Source organism: Dromiciops gliroides, chromosome 6, assembly GCF_019393635.1.
Source record: "Dromiciops gliroides isolate mDroGli1 chromosome 6, mDroGli1.pri, whole genome shotgun sequence".
In the NCBI taxonomy this organism is placed as follows: domain Eukaryota; kingdom Metazoa; phylum Chordata; class Mammalia; order Microbiotheria; family Microbiotheriidae; genus Dromiciops; species Dromiciops gliroides.
In genome coordinates, this window is record NC_057866.1 from 189,524,308 (window position 1) to 189,549,875 (window position 25,568).

A 25,568-nucleotide genomic window follows, 5' to 3' on the forward strand; every position below is an offset into this window, starting at 1 on the left:
CTCTACTCACTAAACCCCATTCCTGGCTCACTTAAGGTTAGAGTTTGAACTATTTTCTAAACTCCCAATGAGATAATATTTGTAAAGTGCTTTGAAAGCATCAAAACACTATGTAAATGCCAGTTATTATAGATATTAACATTATTATTCTAATCTCAGGCTTCAAGGTTAGGTAGAGAATTCTGGCCCAACCAACCAATCAAGCAAGCCACATTTGAACCCTATAGGAATTAATTTTCCAGGGTCATGCTGACCATGTGGTGATAGGGCCAAGGACTTCATGCTCTTAAGTGTTGAAGGAAGCAAGCACAAGTTTCTAACATTCAAATTTTACAGAGGCACATGAATAATTCTACAGAACGCAATGTCCTGAACTGTATTTTGGAGTCTCTGCCAGTATAGAAAAAAAAAAGAACATAGTTAATTATTAGAGAATCTTTGGCAAATGGGTCTGGAGAGAATTTCAAAATCAATTAGTTATCATTTGGTTTAACCGAAACTTTTGAACTATGTGGAAGTCTCCAGAAAGTTTACTGTATCTTTTGGTACACCCAAGTCACAAAAAGGGACACTGGGAATGGAAGGCTAGTTAACACTGGCTCTGTGGTGGGGGGCAGTTACTGTCAAGAGTTTTCTGCTGCTATATTCCCGTTTTCAGACTCTTTACTTCTCCCTGCCATCACATATGACTTTACATAAAATAACATCAATATTTTAATTATTATCTTGAGTAAAATCACAGGATCATAGATTCAAAGCTGGAAAGGACTTTAGGGATGATGTAGTCCAACCCCACTTCCCCACCCCCTTTCTTTTACAGATGAAAATGAGACTCAGAGAAATTGGCTGACTTCCCTGAAGTGACAGAGGTGACCTGGGAGAAACAAGATTTGAATGGAGGTCCTCTGGCATCATGGCTTTCCATGATAGTACACTGCAGTCCAACTATGTCCCAGGGCCAATGATCAAGGGAAGTCCAGAGGATTGAGAATGGGGGATTGCAAAAAAAAGGATCAAAACAGCCATGAAGGAAAGAACTAGAAGAGAAGCAAGATACCTTATCAAAGAAGGCAACTTCCTTCTCCCTTTCAAAACACTTGCTTGTTGCTTCCAGCTCCTTATTGAGAATCATTTTCTTTTCATTTTAATTATTTTTCCAATAACACGTAAAGAGATTTTTTTGAGTTCCAGATTTCACATGTAGCTTTTGGAGACATGGAATGATGTTACTCTGACTTGGTCTGGATGCAATCTTATTAAATGGTGGTCTAATGTCATCTGAACTCTCCCTTCCCCCCAATTCTGAGGATCACAGGCAAGGAGGCAAAAGGAATCTCAGGGACCATCTAGTCTAATGATATTTTTAAAAGAAGAATCTAAGGCCAAGAAAAGTTAAGAGACAATGTCCAACTATTACACAAGTAGCAATTGTTGGAAGCAGGACACTTCTTTTTGTATTTCATTGGCCAAATGCAGCTAAAAAGTACTCGTATTTCTCTTAAGTCAGTATCTAATTGTGATGCCCCTCTTTATGATTAAAAAGGTAAAATAAAACAACTTGTGGCATATATGTAGACTGTAATATCTTTTCCTAGAGGTTTTTTGTTTGTTTTTTTGTCCAGGGCTCTTCCTGGTATGGAGAACTCTTGTAAATTAGTAACAACCTAGTCAATTGTAGCCTTCGAGAATTGCCCCAGGGCACTGAGAGGTTAAAATGTGACTTGTTCAAGGTCATACAACTGGTATATGTCACAGGCATAACTTGAACCCAGGTTTTCATAGGCTGGCTTTCTATCAGTCATGCAACACTTTGTGTTTCTTAGGCTGAAAATCTGGGACTTCACCAACCTTCAATAGGCTACATTTGGGGTCATTTTTGTGACTCTCTTAAATACCAATATAACCACCACCTACAGGTCTAGTGCCCAAAGGGGCATCTGTTTTCGGTGGTTAGCAAAGTGATGGGATGATTTTAAATGCCATCCTGCAGGATTTTGTCAAAACTGAGAATGCCCTCAGCTTTTCTAGTAACTATATGGCAGCATAAATCACAGAAGTGGTCATTTTACTTTTAGAAACATCAAATTGAGCTATATAGAAATGGCATTTTTAAAACAAAAAATATACTGATTTTGTAGTCACCATTCCAGTTGTACTTAATAAATGTCATTTTAATGAGCAGTCAGTGACCAGAAATGCAATGCAGAAGTCTAGACTATAAGCAAATATTTTGATAATCAAGTTTAGAATTAAGAATGTTTCAATGAAAAAATAAGGGCCAAAGTTGATCTTATTCATCTTTGCATCACCTACAACACTTGGCAATGCCTTGCACATGCTAGGTATTCAATAAATATTTGTTAGATGAATGAATGAATGAGAATATTTAGACTGTGAACTCCTGGAGGTCAGGGATGTTTCCCTTCCCCCCCTCCCCAGTATTTTTGTACCCCCAATGCATAGTACAGTGCTTGGCACATAGTAAGTACTTAATAAATGCTTGTTGACTTGTCTTTGTGTGTGTGTGTGTGTGTGTGTGTGTGTGTGTGTGTGTGTGTGTGTGTGTAAGCTTAATGTACATTTCCATATCTAGACATATACATTTGTGCATCCAGATGGGTTTATATACATATATACTATAAAAGCCTCTGGCACATGCTGACTGTGTGACCCTGGGAAAGTCACTTAATGTCTTAGTGCTTTAGGCAACTCTTTAAGATCATAAGTTATAGAGAAGGTGCTGATCATTAGTAAAGGGAATTTTCTCAGCTGGGAGTTGCTATACCAAAGAAATCATAAGTCCAGTCCCGTGTGTGTGTGTGTGTGTGTGTGTGTGTGTGTGTGTGTGTGTGTGTGTGTGTGTCTAGTACCTAGTGTGTGTATATTTTACATTTACTTTGAATTCTACATTTACTTGTTTGTGTACAAATGAGACCCGAGTTCAAATTGAGTCTCAGACACCAGTTACGTGATACTGGGCAAGTCATTTTACCTATTTGTCTCACTCTCTTCATCAGTGAAATGGGGGAAAAACAGCACCTACCTTGTAGGGTTGTTGTGAGGATCAAATGAGATAAAAATTGTAATGCATTTAGCACGGTGCCTGCCACATAGTAGATGTGTGCTCCACCCCCCCCTCATATGTATATGTATACACATACATACATATATATACATGTATATATGTATATGCATGTATGCATGTATGTGTATGTGTGTATATATATAATAGCTGTTATTGTTGCTATTGTGTTTATTCCCTCTCTTCCCAACCTACCTTGAGGTCAGGGACTGTTTCTTTTATCTTTGGAATTCTAGTATCTAGCACAAAGTAGGCACTTAAGCCCTGTTGAATTTAACTCCTGATCCCAAAGTAGGCACATTTCTGCCTATTGTGAATGAGCATTGCTTTGGCAATTTAGTATATTTCAGAACTCACTGGTGTGACCCTCCCTCTGCTGGTTCACATTGAAACTCGCCCATGCAATGAGAACCCATCTTAGCTATTACTATTTTCCAATAATTTCCCCCATTGCCAATATTTCCCCTTCTATTCTGTTTCCCCAGCTCTCCAATCTAACCCAGATTGAAAGCTTTGTTAGAAAATACTGTAACTAACTCTTCTAAGCACAGAATTTACTACATTGCTGAGACTCTTGAAAATTGGGGCATAAAGTTACCATGTTATCTTTTTGATAGCTACCCTGCTGAGGCAGAATATTGAAGTGCTCTCTTCATTAAATCTTCCCCAAATTCAATGGTACTTCCATCTTCTACAGTGATCTTTGCAGTCTTAAAAGGGAAAGTGTTAGGGTTTGGAGCTCCTCCAGCCAAAGAAATGAGTGATGGTGGTGATTTCTGTATGAGTTCAGCTAGAGGAAACACAGAGAGGGAGAAAATGACAAAAAAAAAAAAAATCCTTCAGTCTAGGCTATCATTCTTCAACAAGGAAAGTACAAAACATGTTATAGCCTGTGAAATTATCTCTTTCCCTCTTCAAAATATAGAAGGCTGAAAGAACTTTCATCTTACTTCAATATGTCACAAGACCTACATTTCATTGCAGAGTGATCTTTCCACCAAAGCTGAATAAGATCCCTATACCCCTTGGTGATGGAATGGTGGTGTTCCCTGGATTTGAATGCACCTATAATACTGTGTGACTATGAGCAAGTCACATCTGCCTTCACATCTATGGGTCTCAGTTTCCTCCTCTGTATCTGAAGTAGTCTGGTTTCCTCATTGACAACTCTAGTTCTTACTCCTGTGAGGCTCAAATGAGAGACAGCATCAATGAAATGCTAAATAACATAAGCTATTATTAGATGGTCTTCAAGAATGGCCAATACTTTCAGTTTACCAATGAAATAATTGTGATCTGAAAACCTCTCCCTGGTTGACACTTTTGACTATCTCCATTAACTCAAACACCACTGCTTATACGAGGCCTTTCGGGACCTTTCCAACTCATTAGATCTCTCACTGTCGTGAAATCATTTTGTTTTGCTCTTTATTTACATTTTAATTGATTTTTGTTTATGCTTTATTTACTTATTGTATACATAGGATCATAGATCCAGAGCTGGAAGGGATATTAAGTGATCTAATTCCAAGCTCTCATTTCCCAGAGAAGGGCCTCATTTGGCCCACAGAAGTTAAATAATTTGCCCAAGGCAGGAAGGCAGTGTGACATTTTGTTTCCTCCCAGTGGATACAATTGTCTTGAGGGCAGGGCTTTCATTTTTGTTTTTATCTATCCAGTGCCTAGAACAGTTTCTCAGATATGTAGCATTTGCTTCCTAAGTGTTTGTTCAGTTGAACCAAACCTTTTTTTTTTTTTACCAGTACTGTCTTGTTGACCTAATTTGTTTTCCTCTACCCACCTTCTAAAGATGTGGCAACTCTAAGTGGGTGACCCAGATAAAATGTTCACAGCAGTGATCAGGAAGCAAAATAAAGGTCTGGGATAATCAATTCATGATCAAGGAAAATGAGACTCGAATACACTTGTGCAATCTTTATCTGATAACAAAGAAACCATACTCACTCAGGACTCTTATTGGAGAAGGCTTTCTTGCAGCACTCACTGCTGTGAGAAATCGGGTATAATTCATGTTTGCAAGGCTGATCAGAAACGGCAGTCCCTTTCTTCAGTGTGTTCAGGATTAGAAAAATAAAACAATGAATTTCCCAGTACAGTAATGCCAGGTTAGGCTGCCAAATTTTATTCTGCTCAATTTGGTTTGACGAAAGGGTAATTGATGATTAAAACATTTATAGTATTTTTATAATCTCTGGAGTAGGTGAAGTAGTAGGTGGCCAAACTCCTGAATGATAGAGGAAGAAGATCACACTTATCCTTAAAGTATTTTTGGCTTTGTCAGTCTAGGGAAGCCTATGGATATACTTTTAAATGCATAAAATATAAAGAGTCACAAAGGAAGACAATTATACAGAAAGTTTTAAAAAATTTTGTTGAGCATTGTCAAGTTATTTATTAAATATTAATACTAACAGCAAGCATTGATAAGGCTTGGGAGGCAATTTACATATGTTATTTCATTTGATTCTGATAACCTTGGGAGGTAGGTCCTATTATTATCCCCATACTACAATTGAAGAAACTGAAGCAGACAGAGGTTAAGCAAAGATTACAAGGCTAGTATCAGTCAAACTTTGAATTCAGGTCTTCATGACTCCAAGTTAAAAAATTAAAAAAAAATCATAAACCCCATAGAAGCGTTTTTTTACCGCTATTTTTAAAAGGCTATGGGAACTGTGATTACTGTGGCCAAACTCAGGCAGTGGCAAGGTGCCGGAGGTGGGGTCAATAGAGTCAGAGGATGTGGGTTTGAATCCTGGTTTTGCTACTTACTACCTTGTGTAACCTCAGGCAAGTCCCTCCGGGGCCCAGAGCCTTAGTTTCCCCAAATGTAAAACACACAGGGTCGGGAATAGATGGTTCTGAAGTCCCTTCCAGCTGCTGTCCAAAGCTCACCTACAGACTTTCTCATGCAAGTCGGCTTCAGGCTACAAGCATTTATTAGGCTCCTACTGTGAACCAGGCATTGTGCTAAGCCCCGGGGATACGGAGAAAGGCAAAGTCGCCGTCCCTGCCCTCCAGGAGCTCACAGTCCAAAAGGGGAGACCACACTGAGCCATACTCGAATGAAAGGGTCTTTTCTGGACTGGCTTGGGGAAGGGGGGGCGGCGCGGGAGGGATGGAGTCCCTGCTTTCCGGAGCCAATCAGGTTGGGCCTTCGGCTCCCTGCCCCTTCCTTTAGCACCAACCCCCGCGCGCTCCTCTAGGAGAGCCCCCACCTCCACCGCCCCGCCCTCGACGCTGGCCAATGGTGTGCCGCCCTGGGCTTCCCGCCCCCTCACGTAGCCACGTGCTAAGCAAATATGGCGTCCCCCTGGCGGGCTTGGGGAGGGGGGGGGGGGAGAGTGTCCAGACTTCCCAAACTAGACGGCTCCCTCACCCCAGCTCCGCTCACCGGGGCAGGGGGCGCCTCATGAGGGGAGGAAAAAGGGCGCGCGGTGTCCACCCGAGCCGAATATGATCGCAACGCAGAAGCTCAGAAGGAGCCGTTACCTCTCCCCGGGAGCTCGCAGCCGGCAAAGGTCGTTCCCTCGTCAGGGAAAAGAGACCGCGGTGGGACCCGGCAGCCTGCTCGCGCGCGGTTCCCAAGGCCGAAGAAGGCTGCCCGCTCCTGGGAGGCGGGGAAGGCTTCCAGGGGAGAGCGCCGCGGGCGCTTTGTGATCCTTTCCTGCCATCTGCTGGCCGTGCCGGAGAACGGCACTCCTTGCAATTCATTGCAATTCCTCTAACTTCCGGCTTTCCTCCTCAAAGGCCTAGACAAAGGCAAACAAAACGTGCCCCGACCTCACCGGGCTGACCCTACTGGGGAGAGAGGTGGGACTCTAACAGGTCCACAGGGCAGGCAACAAATTTATATTAAGCGTCGGCTGTGGGGCCGACACTGCAGAAAAGTAAATATAGAATAATTACAAGAGCGCTAACAGAAAGGGGGGGCGACGCTTGAGTTGGGTTCTAAGAGATGAAGGCTTCTTACATGTTACTCTCCTCCTACACTTTACCATACAGCTTATGCTGGACTACTTGCTGTTCTTCACAGCCTTATCATCTGTGTCTGTATCTAGATGTCATCACTAGTGTCATTAGATTGCCCAAAGATGAGGATGGAAGAAGTGGTAGTGAGGGAATTCCTTTGAAATAGGAATCAGCCCCACAAAAATAATCTTGAAAGTATTACTTATGTTTCCGTTCATACTATTTCCCTACTTTTGAATCTTTCTCTGTCTTCCTTTCTCTGTCTGTGTCTCCCATCCATTCATTGCGGGAAAAATCAAAGAATGGAAATATTAAGGAGTTTTAAAAATCTCTAAATGGGAAATCCAACAGCAGAATCTCATCATACTATGGAGGGTGAACTTGGCTTTTCTGCAAGGTTTGGAAGGTCCATACTGATTAAGTATAGCCCCAGGGATATTTATTAGTGGAGGTATAGTCCCTGTGATCTTTATTAGTAGAAGTATAGTGCCAGTGATATATACTAGTGGTCTGAAGGCCAGATAAGCCAAGCACAAGGAACTCATTACTCAGGGAGTGTATTTTTTAGCCATAGTCAGTCAAGGCTTGCTCTAGTATAGAGAGGTTTTCATCTGCATACGTGGAGAGGAGCTGCATATTCAGGAAATCACAGATCCTTAAAGTCCTGAACAAGTATAGTCTGTTAAAGTACAGATTGTGAAATTTAAGCCACAAACCATTTGGGGTTTCACTGTATTTGTTCCTGTCCCTTAGTAGATAATTAAATTGGTTGTGACTTGCAATTTCTGTTTTGTAAGCATTTTATTTATAAACTCCACTGGAGGTTAAATAAATATGCAAATTAAACACAGTGCAATATCCAAGCATGGAAAAAGCTCAGGCACTTGACAAACGGAGACATCAGGAAGTATTTCTTCACCATGTGAAAGTTTGGTATTGTATCCTGCCTTGTTTTTATAAGTTTTATGTCAAAAAAGGTTTGGAGCATTTAGAATAAGAAGATTCAGTCAATTGTTTATAAGTAATTTTTCAAAATGTTCAATATTAAAGGCTTGATATTAGTAACTTACTAATTAGGTCTGAGGGGCAGCTAGGTGGTGCAGTAGATAGAGCTCTGGACCTAGAGTCAGGAAGACCTGAATTAAAATCTGGCCTCAAGACACTTACTAGCTGTGTGTCCCTGGGCATTTCCTCATCTGTAAAATAGGCTGGAGATGGAAATGGCAAACCACTCCAGTATCTTTACCAAAGAAACCCCCAAATAGGGTGATGAAGAGACTGACTGACTAAACAACAACTAGATCTCATTGGAAATAGGGAAATATTATTTTCTATTTTGATGTAGGCATTTTTGGATGTATAGAGCAATTTCTAAGCCTTCATTGTACAAAAACTTATAATGTAATTGTTACTAGTGGCTGAAATGGGGAGGGGGAAATTAAAGAACATTTATAGATGAACAAACTCTTTAATACCTTTAGGATTAATGAAAAATACCCTCCAGAGGCTCCAACCTACCTTATTATATATTCAGGCTTAGTCTTTCTCTTCATTCACTTTATGGTTCAGTCAAAGTAGCCTTCTACCTGTTCCTTCTATATGACATTCCATCTTCTGTCTTCATGCCTTTCTATAGGCTCCACCCTCTGCCCTTTAGAATTCCCAGTTTCCTTCAAAACTCAGTTTAAATGCCACCTCTTTCACTCTTCCTTTCCTGATCTTCTTCTCCCCTCTCAATTCTTACCCCTCCTAAATTTTATACACACACACACACACACACACACACATATCATGCATGTATATACACAGACACATACTATATATTTATGTATATTGCCATATCTAAATATAATTTTTGTATGTACTAATATGTGTACTTCTCTGTCTCAGTAGAATAAAAGAAAACTTGAGGGTATGGACAGTTGCTTTTCTTTCTTTTTATCTGCCTTTCTTTCTTTTTGTCTCTTTTTCTTTCTTTTTTTTTTGGCATCCTCAAAGATTCAAAGTACTTAGTGCCTGGCACACAGTAAGCACTTAATAAATGCTTGTCAATTGATTGAGTATATAGCATTGCTCAATCAAATGAAGAGTTTGGATTCCTTCCTTGCCTCAGATTGGGACTTGAATAAAAGACATAGGTGTCTAGGTCTTTAGGGTCATATAATCCAACCTCCTCATTTTATAAATGAAAAAAAAATGGGATTTAGCGAAGCTAAGAGACTTCAAAGGCCATTGGCAGGGCCCTGGAATTTATATTCAGATCCTCAGAATCTAATTTCAGACTCTGTACCTTTGATTTTTTTTTTTAATCCATGTAAGGAATTGTTGGTATGGAAAATCACTCAATTAATGAAAACTAGCAACTTGCCTGTAACTTCTTACTATTTTAGAGAGTTGCCCAGACCCCTGAAAGGTTAAGTGAATTTCTATCCCACAGGACTTTGTTATACATTTCAAAAATGCACATTTTCTGTTATACATTGTTAAAACAAAAGGTGGTGGATGGGAAGGATTTGACTCTACCCAGTAGTGTTTGTCCTTCTAAAAATCAGTATTTTGTCGAAGCTGTTCTGATCATTAATTTTTTTCAATATAGCCTCAGTCATGGCTAGCTTTCCCACATTAGAAATGCCTTTAACCAAGAGAACCTTGTACACAGAGACAACAATATTGTTTGATAAAGAACTGTGAATGACTTGACTGTTCTCAACAATACAATGATTCAAGACAATCCCAAAGGACTATTGATGAAACATATTCTCCACCTCCAAAGAAAGAACTGATATTGATGGAACAGACTGAAGCATGCTATTTTTCACTTTCAATTTTTTTCTTTTAATCCAGTTTTCTTGTACAAAATGACAAATATGGCAATGTTTTACATAATCATACATGTGTAACCCATATCTGATTGTTTGCTGCTTCAGGGAGGGGGAAGAGGAGTGAGGGAAAGAGGGATAAAAATTGGAACCTAAAACTATAAATAAAAGTGTTTATTGTAAAAAAAAAAAGAAATGATTTAAATCTGAACCTTCTTGTTACAGGAACGTGGCATTCTGCCCCAAAGGAAAATTACATAAACTCATTTTCTTCTACTCCTTCAAATGGCTTGAAAGAATGAGGAAGCCCTTCAGAAGTCATCTTCTCCCTCATATAATTTTGTATCCATTGATTTATTCTATTTTTAAATATTACCCCCTTCAAAGGAAGGAGATCCCATAGCCTCATGTTATCAAAGAGGATAAAGTATTTAAATTATCACTAAATTGAAAGCATCCCTCTAGAGAAGGAGAGCAATGTTGGACCCATAGCATGAGCAAATCTATATTATATATGGGATACTTTGCAAAGGAGTTTATTTAGAATGGCCATGGCAGATTGGGGAAGGGATCTTTGATTTTGCTGGTATATACAGAGCTCCAGAGTGAGGAAACTGCCTTTAACAATGCAAGTTGACCCTTCTCTGCAAAATTATAGTTACCCCTTCCACATTGTGATTTTCCCCATATATGGTTTTTGTTTTTGTTTTTTGTTAAGTAACTTGCTCAGGGTTACATGGCTAGTAAGTGTCAAGTATCTGAATCCGGATTTGAATTCAAGTCCTCCTGAATCCAGAGCCAGTGCTTTATCCACTGCACCACCTAGGTGCCCTCTCTCCCCCCATATATGGTTTTGATATATTGTGGGTCAGCACAAGGAATTTTTGGGGAGTTTTGTAGAAGCCACAGAAGGCTAGCAGATGACACAGAAATAGTTTAGAAACTCAGAAATGCATAAAATATATGTATAATATAGCCCATGGCCAATACTTAACCCAAATTTTACAACAAGGTACTGTAAACAGAAAAAGAAAAAGAAATCAGACTTCTTCTTTGGTACAAAGGGAGGGCAAAAAATTTTACATGGATTTTCCAGAAGAAGGGGGTGCCCTGCCCCTAACCCCCTCTGCAAGGTAGAAAGGATAACTGTATATTTTTAGACTTGGCAATGACAGGTGGAATCATTTGTCCAGGGTCACACTGCCAGTATGTGTCAGAGACAGGACTTGAACCCAGATCTTCCTGACTCCAAGATAGATTTTGCAGCACAGGCACAGTCTCTCTGCCTATATTGTCCCCCAAAATTTGCATGAAGGGAATACCCAAGGCTGCATGGAAGGATATTAAAACAACCACCACCACCTTAGCTGTAAAACTGAAAATACTATAAAAAAATTAAAAGCCCTTCTGGCAATTCCCATTTTGAAGGTGGTATAGATCAGCGGAAAAAGGCAGAGGCTTTTCATTGAGTGAATGGATTAAGTGTGATAATCCAAAACTTAACAAAAAGAACCTCTTGTCTGGGTTGGAGCGTTTCATTTTCCCATCTCTGCAGGAGACCACTGTTTTGACTCATTTAAGGGCTATCTTTTTTTTTATCCTCTTATTAGACTAGGGCCCACTCCTTGGGAAGTACCCTTTTCCACTAAACTGGAGGTCCTCTACATGCATCCTATTCAATTTAGATTCTCCATATAGATCTGTGGGAGGAACTCCATTGATTGCTTGCTGAGAATAATTCAGGAGGAAGAGGATAGAAATATGATTGCTCAACTATTAGGAATATTAACCTAGAGTTCTATTATTGCAAATCTTGATTTTCTTTCTTAGATTCCCATAAATGTTCTCTAAAATTGTCTTGGAGCAGAGGCATGTAGAAAGGCATGGGGAAACTGCCATTTTGTATATTTTTCTTTTTCTTGTTTTTTTTTTTTTTCCCCAGCAGGGCATTGAGGGTTAAGTGACTTGCCCAAGGTCACACACCTGGTAAGTGTCAAGTGTCTGAGGTCAGATTTGAACTCAGATCCTCCTGAATCCAGGGCCAGTGCTCTATCCACTGCACCACCTAGCTGCCCCTTGATGACTTGGTCAAATCACCAATAAGAAGAGAAATGCAAATTGAAACAATCATGAGATTTTACTCCACACCCTACAGATGGACAGATATGATAAAAGATGGGAATAGTCAATTTTGGAGGGGTGAAGGAAGAGAGGTACACTTAGTGGATTGTTGGTGGAGCTGCGAATTAGTACAACTATTTTGGAAAACAACTTGGAATTATGCAATTAAAGTCACTAAAGTACTCATTCCTTTTGGTCTGGAGATGCCATCACTGGGCTTACACCCTAAAGAAGCCATTGATAAGAAGAAAATCTTATGGCAGCACTTTTTGTGATAGACGAGAATTGGAAAGAATATAGATGTCCACAACTGGTGAATGGCTAAGCAAATTGTGGTGCATGAATATAATGGGATATTACTGTGCCATAAGAAATGATGGATGTGGTTAATACAGAGAAGAATATAAAGATTTACAGGGACTAATGCAGGGTGAAGTAAGCAGAGCCAAGAAAACAATTTTCACAATGACCACAGTAATGGAGATGTGAAGAAAAATCACAAAAACAGTCAAAAGTGAATGTCGCAGAATTATGAATGTAACCTGTGGCTCAGGGTTAGAATGGGTGGGTAATCAATCTCCATCAATAAGAAGAGTCTTTTGCATATGGGATTTGAACCATGGGTTGCATAAAAGAACAAGCTTGAGTCAGCAAAAGAGATAAGAGGAGATGTTCCCATCCTGACAGTATGCAGAGGTCAAAGGTTCACAAGTGTTGACATTGCACACATTTTCAGACTTTTGATGATTTGATCACTTTTTTTGGGGGATTTGAATAGAATTTTATTTTCCAAAATATATGTAAAAACAAAATTTTAACATCAATGTGTTTCAATTTCTCTTCCCCCCCTCCATTTCCATCCCCCACCCTCAAGAATTCAACAATTCAAAATATGTTATACATGAGTAGTCATGGAAAAATTCCCATATTAGCTAGTTGTGAGAAAGAGCAAACAGTCAAAAAACCCCAAACTTCAGATTAAGGAATTGTCAAAGAGGAAAAGAAAAAAAGATTTTAAAATGTGTTTCCATCTGTTTTAAGATACTATCAGTTCTTCCTCTCCAGATGAGCTGCAATCTTCATAAGTCCTTCAGGGTTGTATTGGATCATTGCCTTGGTGAAAATAACCACATGCTTCCCAGCAGATCATCCCCTACTATTGCTGTTATTTTGTATACAGTACATTTCACTCTGCTTCAGTTCATGTAGGTCTTTCCAGGTTTTTCTGATAGTATCCTGTTCATTATAACCTGTATATGGTACCTTGAGCTTGACAGAGAATTTTCTTCAAAAAAGCCCAGCAAAAGTAGGTACCGGGGCAGCTAGGTGGCACAGTGGATAGAGCACCGACCCTGGATTCAGGAGGACCTGAGTTCAAATCTGGCCTCAGACATTTGACACTTACTAGCTGTGTGACCCTGGGCAAGTCACTTAACCCCAATTGCCTCACCAAAAAAAATAAATAAATAAAAAAGTAGGTACCATACGTTTTGCCATTATAATCAACCATCATAACTATTTCCCTCCATCCCACTCCCTTCCCATGACATTAGGTGATCTGATCACTTATTATGCTTTCCTCCTTCTTTTTTGTCATTAAAAATGCTTTTCATTATATGGCTTGGCTCTCTGGGAAGGGGAGAGGAAGGGGAGGTTTACTTCAAGAAATTATGGTGAATTAAAAAATGACTAAAAGACAGCAATAAAAACTTATTTAAAAGAAAAAAGTTAAATGACTTGGAATTAGATTAAGCTTAAATAAAATTGTTTCAGAAAGTCTGGGACTTAAAGGAAGAATATGGCATTAATATTTTCTTTGACAGCCAAGACTCAGAAGAGACTATCAGATTCCTGAGAAAATAGATCTTTTTTAGAATTGACCCAAGGGGCCAAGGGAGCACTTCTTTCTTGGAATTGACCCAGGAGAGCCTTTCACTTCATTAGGGTTGGTAGCAATGGCAGAAAAATGGAGAAAAATAGTTGGTGACCAGAGTGGCAGATTTTTGAGCTCAGGGAGACAGTGGCTGAGAGGTAGTGGTATAAGTGGGGTGGGGTGATCAAGGGTTTGTCACAGGCTGCTGACATCCATCTCTTTGACGTCCTTTCCCAACCTTGGTCCTTAAGAGGACTAGAGGGCAGCTGGGCCTCAATAGAGCCTGTGCAGGAGGGGAAACGGGCTTTCCTTTCCTTTTTAAACCTTTCCCCCCTTAACCCTGAGTCGACTCCTTTTGTTCAAAGTGAAAAAAGTCCTAGTTTGTCACTAGCCCCCCTGTGGGGCCTTTTGTTTGGCTCATGTGCTGCCTTCCTTAAGCTGCATAGACTGTGCTGATTATCCAGCAAAGGACCAGCTAATATGTAGAATGTAGTATCTTCATTGCCTCCCAGCTCTCATTCAATATGAGGTACCCACCCAGGCCTTATTTTTTCTCTGGAGTGTGTCGTTTGTGATAGGGACATGCTTGGGAAAATAATTTTCTACCAGGCCACCAGAAGGTGCTTAGCTTGCAAATGCCAAGGAGAATCCTTCCCTTGACACCTTCTAATCCACTACCCAATATGTATCCATACACATCACAAACATATGTGTATATATACATACATGTGTATGTATATGTGTGGTATAAGAGTATTCTTTATTTTTATTTTTTTGTTGAGGCAATTGGGGTTAAGTGACTTGCCCAGGGACACATAGCTAGTAAGTGTTAAGTGTCTGAGACCGGATGTGAACTCAGGTCCTCCTGAATCCAGGGCCAGTGCTCTATCCACTGAGCCACCCAGCTGCCCCTATAAGAGTATTCTTGATAAACTCCCTTACTTGTCAGGCCCCAATACAATCTAGGAAATCGAATGGAATATTACTCAAAAGATTAAAATAGGAAAACTCTTGTCCACAGCTAGCTCAGAGTCCCTCCCCTGCAGTGAATTATCCTAATGCAGACTTTGGAAAGTCTGAAAAACAAAGTCCAGTACAAGGAAACATGGAGTATGATACAAAACTGTAAAGCAAGGATAGCTTTATTGGACACACACTTACAATGTGAAGGGCAGTCAGTGAGAATAATAGAAATAGGTCAGGTTCACTGCACTGGAATCTGGCCCCCACTGGGGTCCTAGAGGGAATGGGGCATCACTACCAGTTAAGTCTGGAGGGATTTTACAAGGTTCTTATCTGGGCCAACAGGGTAAGACATTGGTCGAAGGGAGTTTGGAGCTTGGACCTGGGGCCTGGTGCTGATTCAAATGAGTGGAATGGGGAGGAAAGATTCCTGGAGAATTGGTAGGTGTTGATAGTTAAACTCTCCAAAGGCCAGAAAAAATAAAGTTCTCTGGGCCACTATTTGGGCACATCTTACTGTGACAGGGTAACTCCAGGGTTCTGAACTTCCTTGAGGTTTCTTCTTTTGGTGGGTTGGGAACGTATTATATCTCTTCCATGGATTCCATTTTCCCAATTCACTTTCTACTGCATTTATAGAATCCAGGACTCAGCATGATGTGATCTCTTCATTTTTTGTCTATAGGAGAAAGTGAAAAGATGACTAGACAAAATATTCCTATATGGAGAGTCTCCTTCAGCTGTCTCCTAGCCATCTTCCTGTCTCTGTCCCAGCTTATCTGTTCTGGAAAGGAGCAATTGCAACAAATAATCTGCAACTCTTGGGATGGGGAGTGGGATAACTGGAAGAAGTTTTCACTTGGCATAGTGAAGAAAGCATATGGTAGAGCGGGACAGTGTGGTACAGTGAAAAGAATCTTCCATCCCTGTTAGATTGTGAGCTCCTTGAGGGCAGGAACTGTCTCTTGCCTTTCTTTGTATTCCCACTCAGTACTAGGCTGTGCCTTTCCTCCCCTGCTTGATGGGGAGCTGTGTTACCCAGGGATCATTAAAAATTCTTCTTCCAATTTATCTCGCAGGGAATCATCTCCTGGAGCTCAGAGGAAAAACACTGAGAGAGAGCAAAGGGCAAACTATCATAGCTATGCTTTGTTCAGTGACCAGGAAATAGGGGCTTCATACTTTCAGTGAGGGTTTAGGAATCAATGAGGTTTAAGTTTCAGTTAAAAAAACAACAACAACAACAACAACAAAAAAACCCCAAACCACAATGATCCCAGGTTCAAAGGAAGAGTTCCTCTGGGTCAACTATGAGGAGAAATTATTTCTTCCAAAAGCTGAGGTTCTCAGCAGGAACATGGCCTGAAGCAATTTCTAATAGTTCCTATAAAAGTCTCACTTTCGAAAAGTGATTTTATAATAGTTTTCAAAAAGAACATTCAGGATTTCATTCTTGGTTGTAATACAATTTCCCCTCCATTGTGTGTGTTATATATAGTCACAGTGATAAGCTATTTTCTGCAAGGGCATAATACTGAACACCCAACTCTATTAAGTATTCCCTTATCAATCATTTTAATTTGTCAGCTTTATTTGTACTTATCAGTCTAAAGCAGATCCTTCTTTTTTATATTTGTAGTTACACTTGTAATTCTTTTAATGTGAGTTTTTGGCAAAGTAATACCAGTACTTTTCGAATGCATTTATACACTTAGGTCGACATTTAATCATTTGGAATACAATTGTTTGAATTAAATTCATGCTTTGCCCACCCCCTCCCCAAGCCGAGTCTTCACTTTCGCTGTGCTGTCCCAGACCAATCGAGGCAGCAAGTTACAGTGAAAGGAGTATTGGGTATGGAGTCAGAGGACCTGGGTTCTAATCCTGGTCATTTATTCATTCTGTGACATTGAGCAAGTCATTTTATCTTTCTCTTCTTGATCCTTCTTTGAATCTCTTCAGCATTGAACACTGTCGACTCTCTCCTCCTCCTAGTTATTCTCTCCTCTGGATTTCCTTGATGTTATTCACTCTTTGTTCTCCTCCTACCTCTCTGATGGCTTCTTTCTCTATTTTGCTATATTTTATTCCATTCCCACCCTGTAACTGTAGGTGTATCCCAAGGGACTCTCTGAATTCCCTTCCTCTTCTCTCTTTCCACTCTCTGTCGCTATTTATTTATTTGGTTTTTGGGCAAGGCAATTGGGGTTAAGTGACTTGCCCAGGGTCACACAGCTAGTAAGAGTCAAGTGTCTGAGGCTGGATTTGAACTCAGGTCCTCCTGATTCCAGAGCTGGTGCTCTATCCACTGCGCCACCTAGCTCCCCCTTCCTCTCTCTCTTAAGGACTCTTTTACCTTCCAAGGTTTCAAATATAATTTTTACATTAAGTGACTTATAAATATATACATACACATACACAAATACACATATGAGGCAAATGGGTCACATGGGAAATGCTTTTATCATGTAGGCTTACCATGTATTATATATATTTTTTACTATACATACTAAGTATATAGTTAGTTTACTATGTATTTTATATAAATATAAAAATATATGTGTATGCTCATGTGCGTGCCTGTGTGTATATTTATACAAACACATCTGATAGATCTATAATGCGTAAAACAATAACCTACCAACATGGCACATTTTAATTCACACAAGGGGATTCCCAAGGCTTAAAAAAAGACATGCCAGGGCAGGAACATGGTAGCTATGGTACCATCTTGTCCTATTGCCATTTAATACCAAGCACTTAATGTGACTAAGGTACTTTGGAACAGGCCTGAGAGATTAAACAGTTGATTCTCCCAGCTTCTTGCCATTATTCTCCCTTTCTAGTCTGATGGCCAGTTGCCTAGTCCTTGACCTTTACAGTTGACCTTTCTTCTCTCTAGTCCAAGGTTACACTCTTTCCTTGAACTTCTCATTGATCTTTGTAGGAGCAAAATCCTTTCCTGTTTGGCCTCCAGGCTCATCCATTTTAAGTTCTGATTATTAGATGCTTGTTTTTGTTTTTGTTTTGCGGGGCAATGAGGGTTAAGTGACTTGCCCAAGTGTCAAGTGTCTGAGGCCGGATTTGAACTCAGGTACTCCTGAATCCAGGGCCAGTGCTTTATCTACTGGGCTACCTAGCTGCCCCTTAAGTTCTGATTAAAACAAGAGGTAACTGGGGGTTGCAGTGGCTCAATCACTTGACCTAGTGTTCAGCTATATCTAGAGGAATATCTGAGTTCAGATTTGGCCCCAGATATTTATTAGGCTGTGTGATTGGGCAGATCACTAAACCTCAGTATCCTATCCTGTAAAATGGGGACAATAAGAGCCCCTACATCTGAAGGTTGTTATGAAAATAAAATGAGATAATATTTAAAAAGCAAACTGCAGATCTTGAAGTTCCATGTAAATGCTAGCTAATATGAGAAAAGAAGAAAGTCCATTAGTGACTTAGGTCCCTTTCCTTTCTTTTTTTCTTTTCTTTTTTTGTGGGGCAATGAGGTTAACTCATGTGACTTGCCCAGGGTCACATAGCTAGTAAGTGTCAAGTGTCTGAGTCTGGATTTGAACTCAGGTCCTCCTGAATGCAGGGCTGGTGCTTTATCCACTGTGCCACCTAGCTGCCCCTGAAAGGACATTAGTGAGAGAGTGGGAACAATCAGAAGAGGAGACAATTGAGGAGGTTTTTTTTCTTCTCACCTTATACCAGGGAGATGGCACTGAAGGATCAACGATCCCACTCTTATGCTTGCTACTTCTTTGACCTTGGGCAAAGTCACTGACTTCCTTATGTTAAGGACTAAAATTCTAGCTAGTCTGTCTAAAATATCCAATGAGTGGTCGTCAATAAATTATAAGCTTCAGCAAGAGTTAGACTTTTAAGCATTTATTAAGGAGAATAAGAATTTGGTAAAGAGAGAGAAAAAGGCCTAGATTCCTATCTATTAAAGGGAGAGCACATTTCTAGCTCCGCTCTCCACCAGAGTCCAAAGGGAAGAGCGCGAGACTGAGCGCCAGTCTCTTCCTTCCTCCTCCCACTCGCCCGCGTCACTTCCTTTTCCCAAAGAAAAGACTCCTGGTCTTGCCCTCAAAGACCTTCACTTCATGGGTGGAACTCTTCTACAGTAAATCTCCAGCAGGTGGCGTCATTCCAATCGTTACAGTTAGGCCTCAGTTTCTTCATCTGTAATTTGAAGGTGCTGAACTAGAACTAATTTACAAAGTGATTTACAAATATTATCTCAGTTTGACTCACAATAGCCCTGGAAGAAAGCTGATGGTATTCTTATTCTCATTTTACAGTTGAGGAAACTGAGGCAAACAGAAGTTAAATGACTTGCTCAGGGTCATACAGCTAGTGAGTGTCTGAGCCTGGATATGGATTCAGGTCTTTTCCAGATCCAGTGTTTTATACACCTTCCCATCTACCTGTCTCAGCAAAAAAAAAAAAAAAAAAATTGAACAGATAGTACTTTTTCTCAGTGTTCAATACTTGCCTATGGAAACACTGTAGTATAGAGTTATTTGAGATATACCAAGGCATTGTGGCCAAATGACTGCCCTTGGGCATCAAGAAGGCCCAGGGTGCAAGTTAGACTTCTGACACATAGTTGCTATTTGACTGGGCAAGCCATTTAAACTCATAACGCCTGGGAAATTCTCTGAGTATGTTACAGAAGTCTGTATGTTACAGTTGCCTGTTGGTACAGGGAGTTTCCTCACTGGGGAACTTCTGACTGATGAAATCATACGTCTTAACCCAAAGAAAATGACAAATCTTGATCTCAGTCTGTTGCATATTACAGTTTTTCCCCTTGCATGTAGCCAGTCTCATCGATTGGATAGCATGTTCTTTGAACCATGGAAACATCTACCATTTTTTTTTTTTTTTTGCTCAGGGCAATGGGGGTTAAGTGACTTGCCCAGGGTCACACAGCTAGTAAGTGTTAAGTGTCTGAGGCCGGATTTGAACTCAGGTACTCCTGAATCCAGGGCTGGTGCTTTATTCACTGCGCCACCTAGCCGCCCCCACCATCTACCATTTTAAAGTCATCCTGTATCCATCCCACCTGGCACAAACCTTTTGCATACAGTAAGCTTAACAAATATGTGTTTAATAAATGAATTAATTTATATAACAGTTTAAAGAAATGTGTCCCGAATGAAACATTGCTCAAGTTAGAGTCCATGTTGCGATTACTGAGGTTTTCAAAGCAGTTAAGGGTTATTGACCAAGTGAAGAATTCATGAGCTGTTGAAAGGGGAGCATGGCCCTTTGGGAATTCTGATGCAAGATGTGCAGCAGATGCAAAAGAAAGCAGAAGTCTGACTGCCAGCAGTGAAGAGGATGAGCCTAATTTAGAATAGATTGAAGAGGGAATTATAGGGCTGGTAAGTGAGAAAGAAAAATAAAATCCTCACAGATAATGAGTGAGGAACTGGGGAATACTTACTAATCAAAATAGAATGGGAGTCTTAACTTGCCCTTTTGGTTTCTAACAGATTGAATGGGCATTAACTATTCTTTTACATTGTTTCCTGTTTTAAGAAAATCTGATTGATGAAACATTCAGAATACTAGGCACATAAGCTAGGTGTGTGATTATTTATTTATTTTTTTGTTTTGTTTTTTGATTTTTGGCCAGGCAATGAGGGTTATAGTGACTTGCCCAGGGTCACACAGCTAGTAAGTGTCAAGTGTCTGGGGCAGCGTTTGAACTCAGGTCCTCCTGAATCCAGGGCTGGTGCTCTATCCACTGCGCCACCTAGCTGCCCCTATGTGTGATTATTTGTATAACAAAAATTTGTGGGTGGTTTTTTTTTTCTTACTAAAAGATTATTGCTTACCTTTCCATAAAGTTGTTTAAAATAGCTATTTTAAAGGCTCCTACTTTTAATTAATTTTACAAATTGATAAGCATTCCTTTTCTCTCCCTCCTGTCTTTTCCCCTACCAAAAAGTAAAGAAAAATAAAACAGTTGTAACAAATATGCATAGTTAAAAACCTCCCACAAACTCCCATATTGACCATGTCCAAATATGTGTCTCATTCTGAGTATTTAATTACTAAAACATTTAAATAGCTTCAGAAGAGTCAGGGGAAAGAAGCCTAAAGGGTAGGACAGCTCAGGTTCACCCATCCATGTGCTGAGGGAGCAGCTGGGGCCACCACAGCACAGCCATTTCCACCTAGGGCGAATGTGGCCAGGGTATTGGATGGAAACAGACAGATTGGGTAACAGCTGGGATGCTTTGGCACTTTATAGAGTGATGGCTCCGTGATTTCTTTAATGTTTGTACTCCGTTCACCAGTGCAAATGGCCAAAGCTTCATGCCTCCTCATTCTGTATGATTATTTGTCCACATTTTGCCATAAAGCACCACGGAGCCATGGCTCACATATAGCACATCAAATTTTACAAAGCATTTTATGTCACCTTGTTTGATTTTCCCAACTCTGTATTACTGTGTTCATCTCATAGAGAACAAAGTTAAATTTCAGAAAAATGAAATGACTTATACTTTGTTACCATAACTGGAAATAATAATAGCTAGCATTTATATAATGCTCTAAGGTTCACAAAGCTTTACATTTGTTCTTTCATTTGGTCCTTATAATAACCCTGGGAGGTAAGTGCTGCTATTATTTCTATGAGGCTGAGGGAGTTTAAGTGATTTGCCCATGTATGGTTACACAGCTCTTAAATGTCTGAGGCAGGTTTTGTTTGTTTGTTTGTTTTTGTTGGGCAGTGAGGGTTAAGTGACTTGCTCAGCGTCATACAGCTAGTAAGTGTCAAGTGTCTGAGGCGGGATTTGAACTCAGGTCCTCCTGAATCCAGGACTGGTACTTTAACCACTGAGCCACCTAGCTGCCCCACTAATGTGTTTTTAATGGCCCTTGGATTATTTGTGATCTTGATTCATATATTATGGGTTTATATAATTCATAGCCATATCATATCAAGGAAAAAATATTGCTATTAAAGAAGAGGTTCCTGCTGGTATACCTTGGATACAACTTTTTGTTTTCTTGGTTAGGAGAGAGATTGTGTATAAGGATAGAGGGAGGGGGCAGCTAGGTGGCACAGTGGATAAAGCACCGGCCCTGGATTCAGGAGTACCTGAGTTCAAATCCAACCTCAGACACTTGACATTTACTAGCTGTGTGACCATGGGCAAGTCACTTAACCCCCATTGCCCTGCAAAAAAAAAAAAAGATAGAGGGAGGGATGGGTAAGACAAGGCCTTGGATGTGATGGGTTAGCACCACTGAGATGGTCAGCATCTCTGGGTATTGTCCTAATATGTGTTTTCGTGTGCTTTGGTAATGCTATCAGTGGAGTCCATTTGTTAAGCAATCTATCAATCAATGAGCATTTATTAAGTGGCTACTTTATGTCAGGCACTGTGCTAGGTAATAGAGATACAAAGACAAAAGTGAAAACAGTACACCCCTCCCCCCCCAGCTTAACTTCTACTTGAGGGTGTGTAAAGATTATGTGCATAGATAGGTAAATATAAATTATATACAAAACAAATTTAAAGTGAAACAGTTTTGGAACTCAAAAAAAGATTAGAAATGTAGATTTGGTACTCATCTGCAGAGATGATGATCGAACCTATTGGTAGCTAATGAAATCGACATGAGAGGGAGTGTAGAGAGAGCTCTAACAATCAACACATTGATCCAAAAGTATCTATTAAGTACCTACTTAACCTGCCAGGCCAGGCACTGGGTCTACAAATACAAAAGTGAGACAACCCTCACCTTCTGGGAGGTTACATTCTACCGAAGGGTACAACACAATCACAGATAAACAATCAAAAACAAGATACGTATAAAACAAATTCCCAGTGAATGAACTTGGAGGATCAGAAAAGGCCTCTTGTAGGAGGAGGTTCTTGAGCTAAACTTTAAAGCCATTGATTTTATTGAAATCACTAAATGCCATTTGCAAACTATCTTTCAGTAGGCCTCTTTTTGGGGAGACTGGTGGGGGCGGCTTTGCAGGGTAAACATCACTTTTTCCTACAAACAGTCATATCTATCTATCTATCTATCTATCTATCTATCTATCTATCTATCTATCTATCTATCTATCATCCATGCATATACATATAACACATAAAATACATGTTTATGCATATCTACAATATAGAAAGATATAAGGTACTGTATGTATATAGTATTATATGTGTATACCGATATAGTTATATTCATTTGTAAATATGTTCTTGTTTTAGTACATATATTTCTAGGATGAACTGAAGTTTACCCTTCAAAGCAGTAAAAAAAAGACATTTATAACCAAATCTGTTAACTACCAAAACTGCTGATAAAAGCACAAAGACAAGATGATTGTGCTAGCAGCCTGTCCTCCATTTAAAAGAAGAAGATTTTCCCATTCGGGATCAAAAAGACTGTACCTTCTGGTAGTTTCTACTTACTTCCAGGATATGAAGATTATACATTAATGCCTCTTGGCTAGTCCTGATGAATGCCTTTCTGGAGGAAACAGAAGGAAATTAAGTGTTCTAAAAGATTTCAGTTTTGAAGAGGGAGAACATTTCAGGAATGAGGAAAAACCTGTGCAGAGCCAAGGAGCCAGGAGGTGGAATGTCAAGAATGAATACAGTAAGTATATTGGTTTGACTGCAGAGTAAAGGGTATGCGCAGAAGTCATGTATAATTGATCTAGAAAGAAAGGCATTTAAGAGAATAGATAATATTTCAATTTAAAGGCAACAGGGAACCACTGAAGCTTCTTGAGTAGAGATATGACATGATTGGATTTCTACTTTAGGAATACTAACTTGCCAGTTGTAGAGGATGGATCAGAGAGGGAAAAAACTGGATATATCTAGATCAAAGAGGAGGCTCTTGCAATAATCCAGAAGAGTGGGGATACATAGGTTAGGTTAGTTGTAGTTTGAATAGTGAGTAGACAGTTGAAAGAGAGGATGAAGAGATAGAATTATGACTTGGCAATTGATTTCATCTAGAGAGTGGGGCTGACACTTACTAGCTGTGTGACCCTGGGCAAGTCACTTAACCCTCATTGCCCAACCCCCAAACCCCCCAAACAAAACAAAAAACCTTTGGGGGCACCTGGGTGGCCCTGGATTCAGGAGGACCTGAGTTCAAATTCAGCCTCAGACACTTAACACTTACTAGCTGTGTGACCCTGGGCAAGTCACTTAACCCTCATTTCCCTGCCAAAAAAAAAATCTGGTTGTTCCAGAGAGTGGGGCCGAATGATAGTGAAGAGTATCTTGTGTAAAGGATAGTGGGAAGACCAGTTTGAATGAGGCATAGGATTTGTGAATGGGAATAATGTTTAATAAAGTTGGAAAGGTAGATAGGGACCAGCTAGTGGGGTTTCTTGAGCTGGGGGGAAGAGCATGATGTGGTTAGATCTGTGCTTTTGGAGAGTCATTTTGATAGCTGTGTGGAGAGAAGGGGATGGATACAAGAGATATTGGAGAGGCAGAAATAAGATTTGGCAACTGATCAGATATGTGGGATGAGTGAGAATGAGAAGCTGAAGTTACACCAAAGTTGTGAACTTGGGGCACTGAAAGGGTGCTGGTGCTTTTAGAAATAACAAGAAAGTTCAGAATAGGGGTGGGTTTTAGAGGAAAGATGCATCCTGTTTTGAATAGGTTGCATTTGATATACCCATGTGATATTCAGTTTGAAATGTCCAGTAGGCAGTTGATAATGTGTGAGTATGCTCCTGGAAGGCAGGGACTGTCTTTTGCCTCTCAAGAAAATAATCAGTGATTAGCATAATGCTTAGCACATAGTAGGCACCTAATATATGTTCATTTGTTTATTGATTGGTTGACTAAAGTTTGGGAGAGGTAATAGGAATGGATACATGGATCTTGAAGACATCTGCAAAGAGATGATTATTAAAACCTTGTGAATAAAAATCTGATGACTTGAGGTCACCAAGTGAGAGTATAGAGGAAAAGAAGGGGCCTCAGAATAATTTTCTGTACCTGTAATTTGAAGGTGGTATATGGTTGAAGATACAGAAAATGAGCTTGAGAAGAAGTCAATCAATAAAATTTTATTAAGGACCTAGTATGTGCCAGGCACTATCCAATTTGTTATGGATACAAATGAGGCAAAAGACAGCCCCTGCCTTCAAGGATCTTATAATTTAATGGTAGTTAAAGTTGTAGGAGGAGAAAGAAAAAAATGTCACAAAACCTAGAAGAGGAATGTGTTTCCAGATGGAGTGGACAGTTAACAGTATCAGATGCTGTATATAGGTCAAGAAGGATGAGGTATGAGAAAATGACATCAGTTATAAAAATTAAGATATTGGGGGCAGCTAGGTGGCACAGTGGATAAAACACTGGCCCTGTATACAGGAGGACTTGGGTTCAAATCCAGCCTCAGACACTTGACACTTACTAGCTGTGTGACCCTGGGCAAGTGACTTAACCCTCATTTCCCTCCCCCAAACAAACAAAAAAACCAAACAAAATTAAGATATCATTGATAACCTTGGAGAGGTTACCCTACATTTGTGTGATGAGGCTAGAAAACCAGTTTTCAAGAAATCAAGAAGAGAGTGAGAGGTGAAAATATAGAATTAAGGAGCAAGTTTGGTGAGCTTTTTCTATGAGTTTTGCTGAGAAATGGAGTAGAGACATGAGATATATAAAATCATAACCTAGAGGGGTGGTAGGATCAAGAGGAA

At 39.9% G+C, this 25,568-nt stretch overlaps 1 protein-coding gene and 1 long non-coding RNA gene across 7 annotated transcripts in view; one reads left to right on the forward strand and one right to left on the reverse strand.

The window, feature by feature from the left end:
- The window catches only part of LOC122732623, an 85,382-nt gene extending 83,823 nt beyond the window's left edge, over positions 1-1,559 (forward strand). The window contains exon 3 of the long non-coding RNA XR_006353632.1: positions 821-1,559. This is a non-coding gene — a long non-coding RNA (uncharacterized LOC122732623). The remainder of the gene's footprint in view (positions 1-820) is intronic.
- The window catches only part of AADAT (aminoadipate aminotransferase), a 40,154-nt gene extending 33,376 nt beyond the window's left edge, over positions 1-6,778 (reverse strand). Inside the window, exons 1-3 of one of the 6 annotated variants that reach the window (XM_043972890.1) lie at positions 6,498-6,778; positions 5,048-5,148; positions 3,704-3,872 (exon numbers count right to left, since the gene is read on the reverse strand). In XM_043972890.1, coding sequence (XP_043828825.1) covers positions 3,704-3,872; positions 5,048-5,148; positions 6,498-6,517 — 290 coding nt within the window. In that variant the 5' untranslated portion in view covers positions 6,518-6,778. Of the gene's footprint in view, positions 1-3,703; positions 3,873-5,047; positions 5,151-5,875; positions 6,191-6,497 lie in introns of those variants that run through there. The other 5 variants (XM_043972892.1, XM_043972891.1, XM_043972894.1 and 2 more) reach the window with 5 other exon arrangements.
- Positions 6,779-25,568: the final 18,790 nt, after the last annotated feature.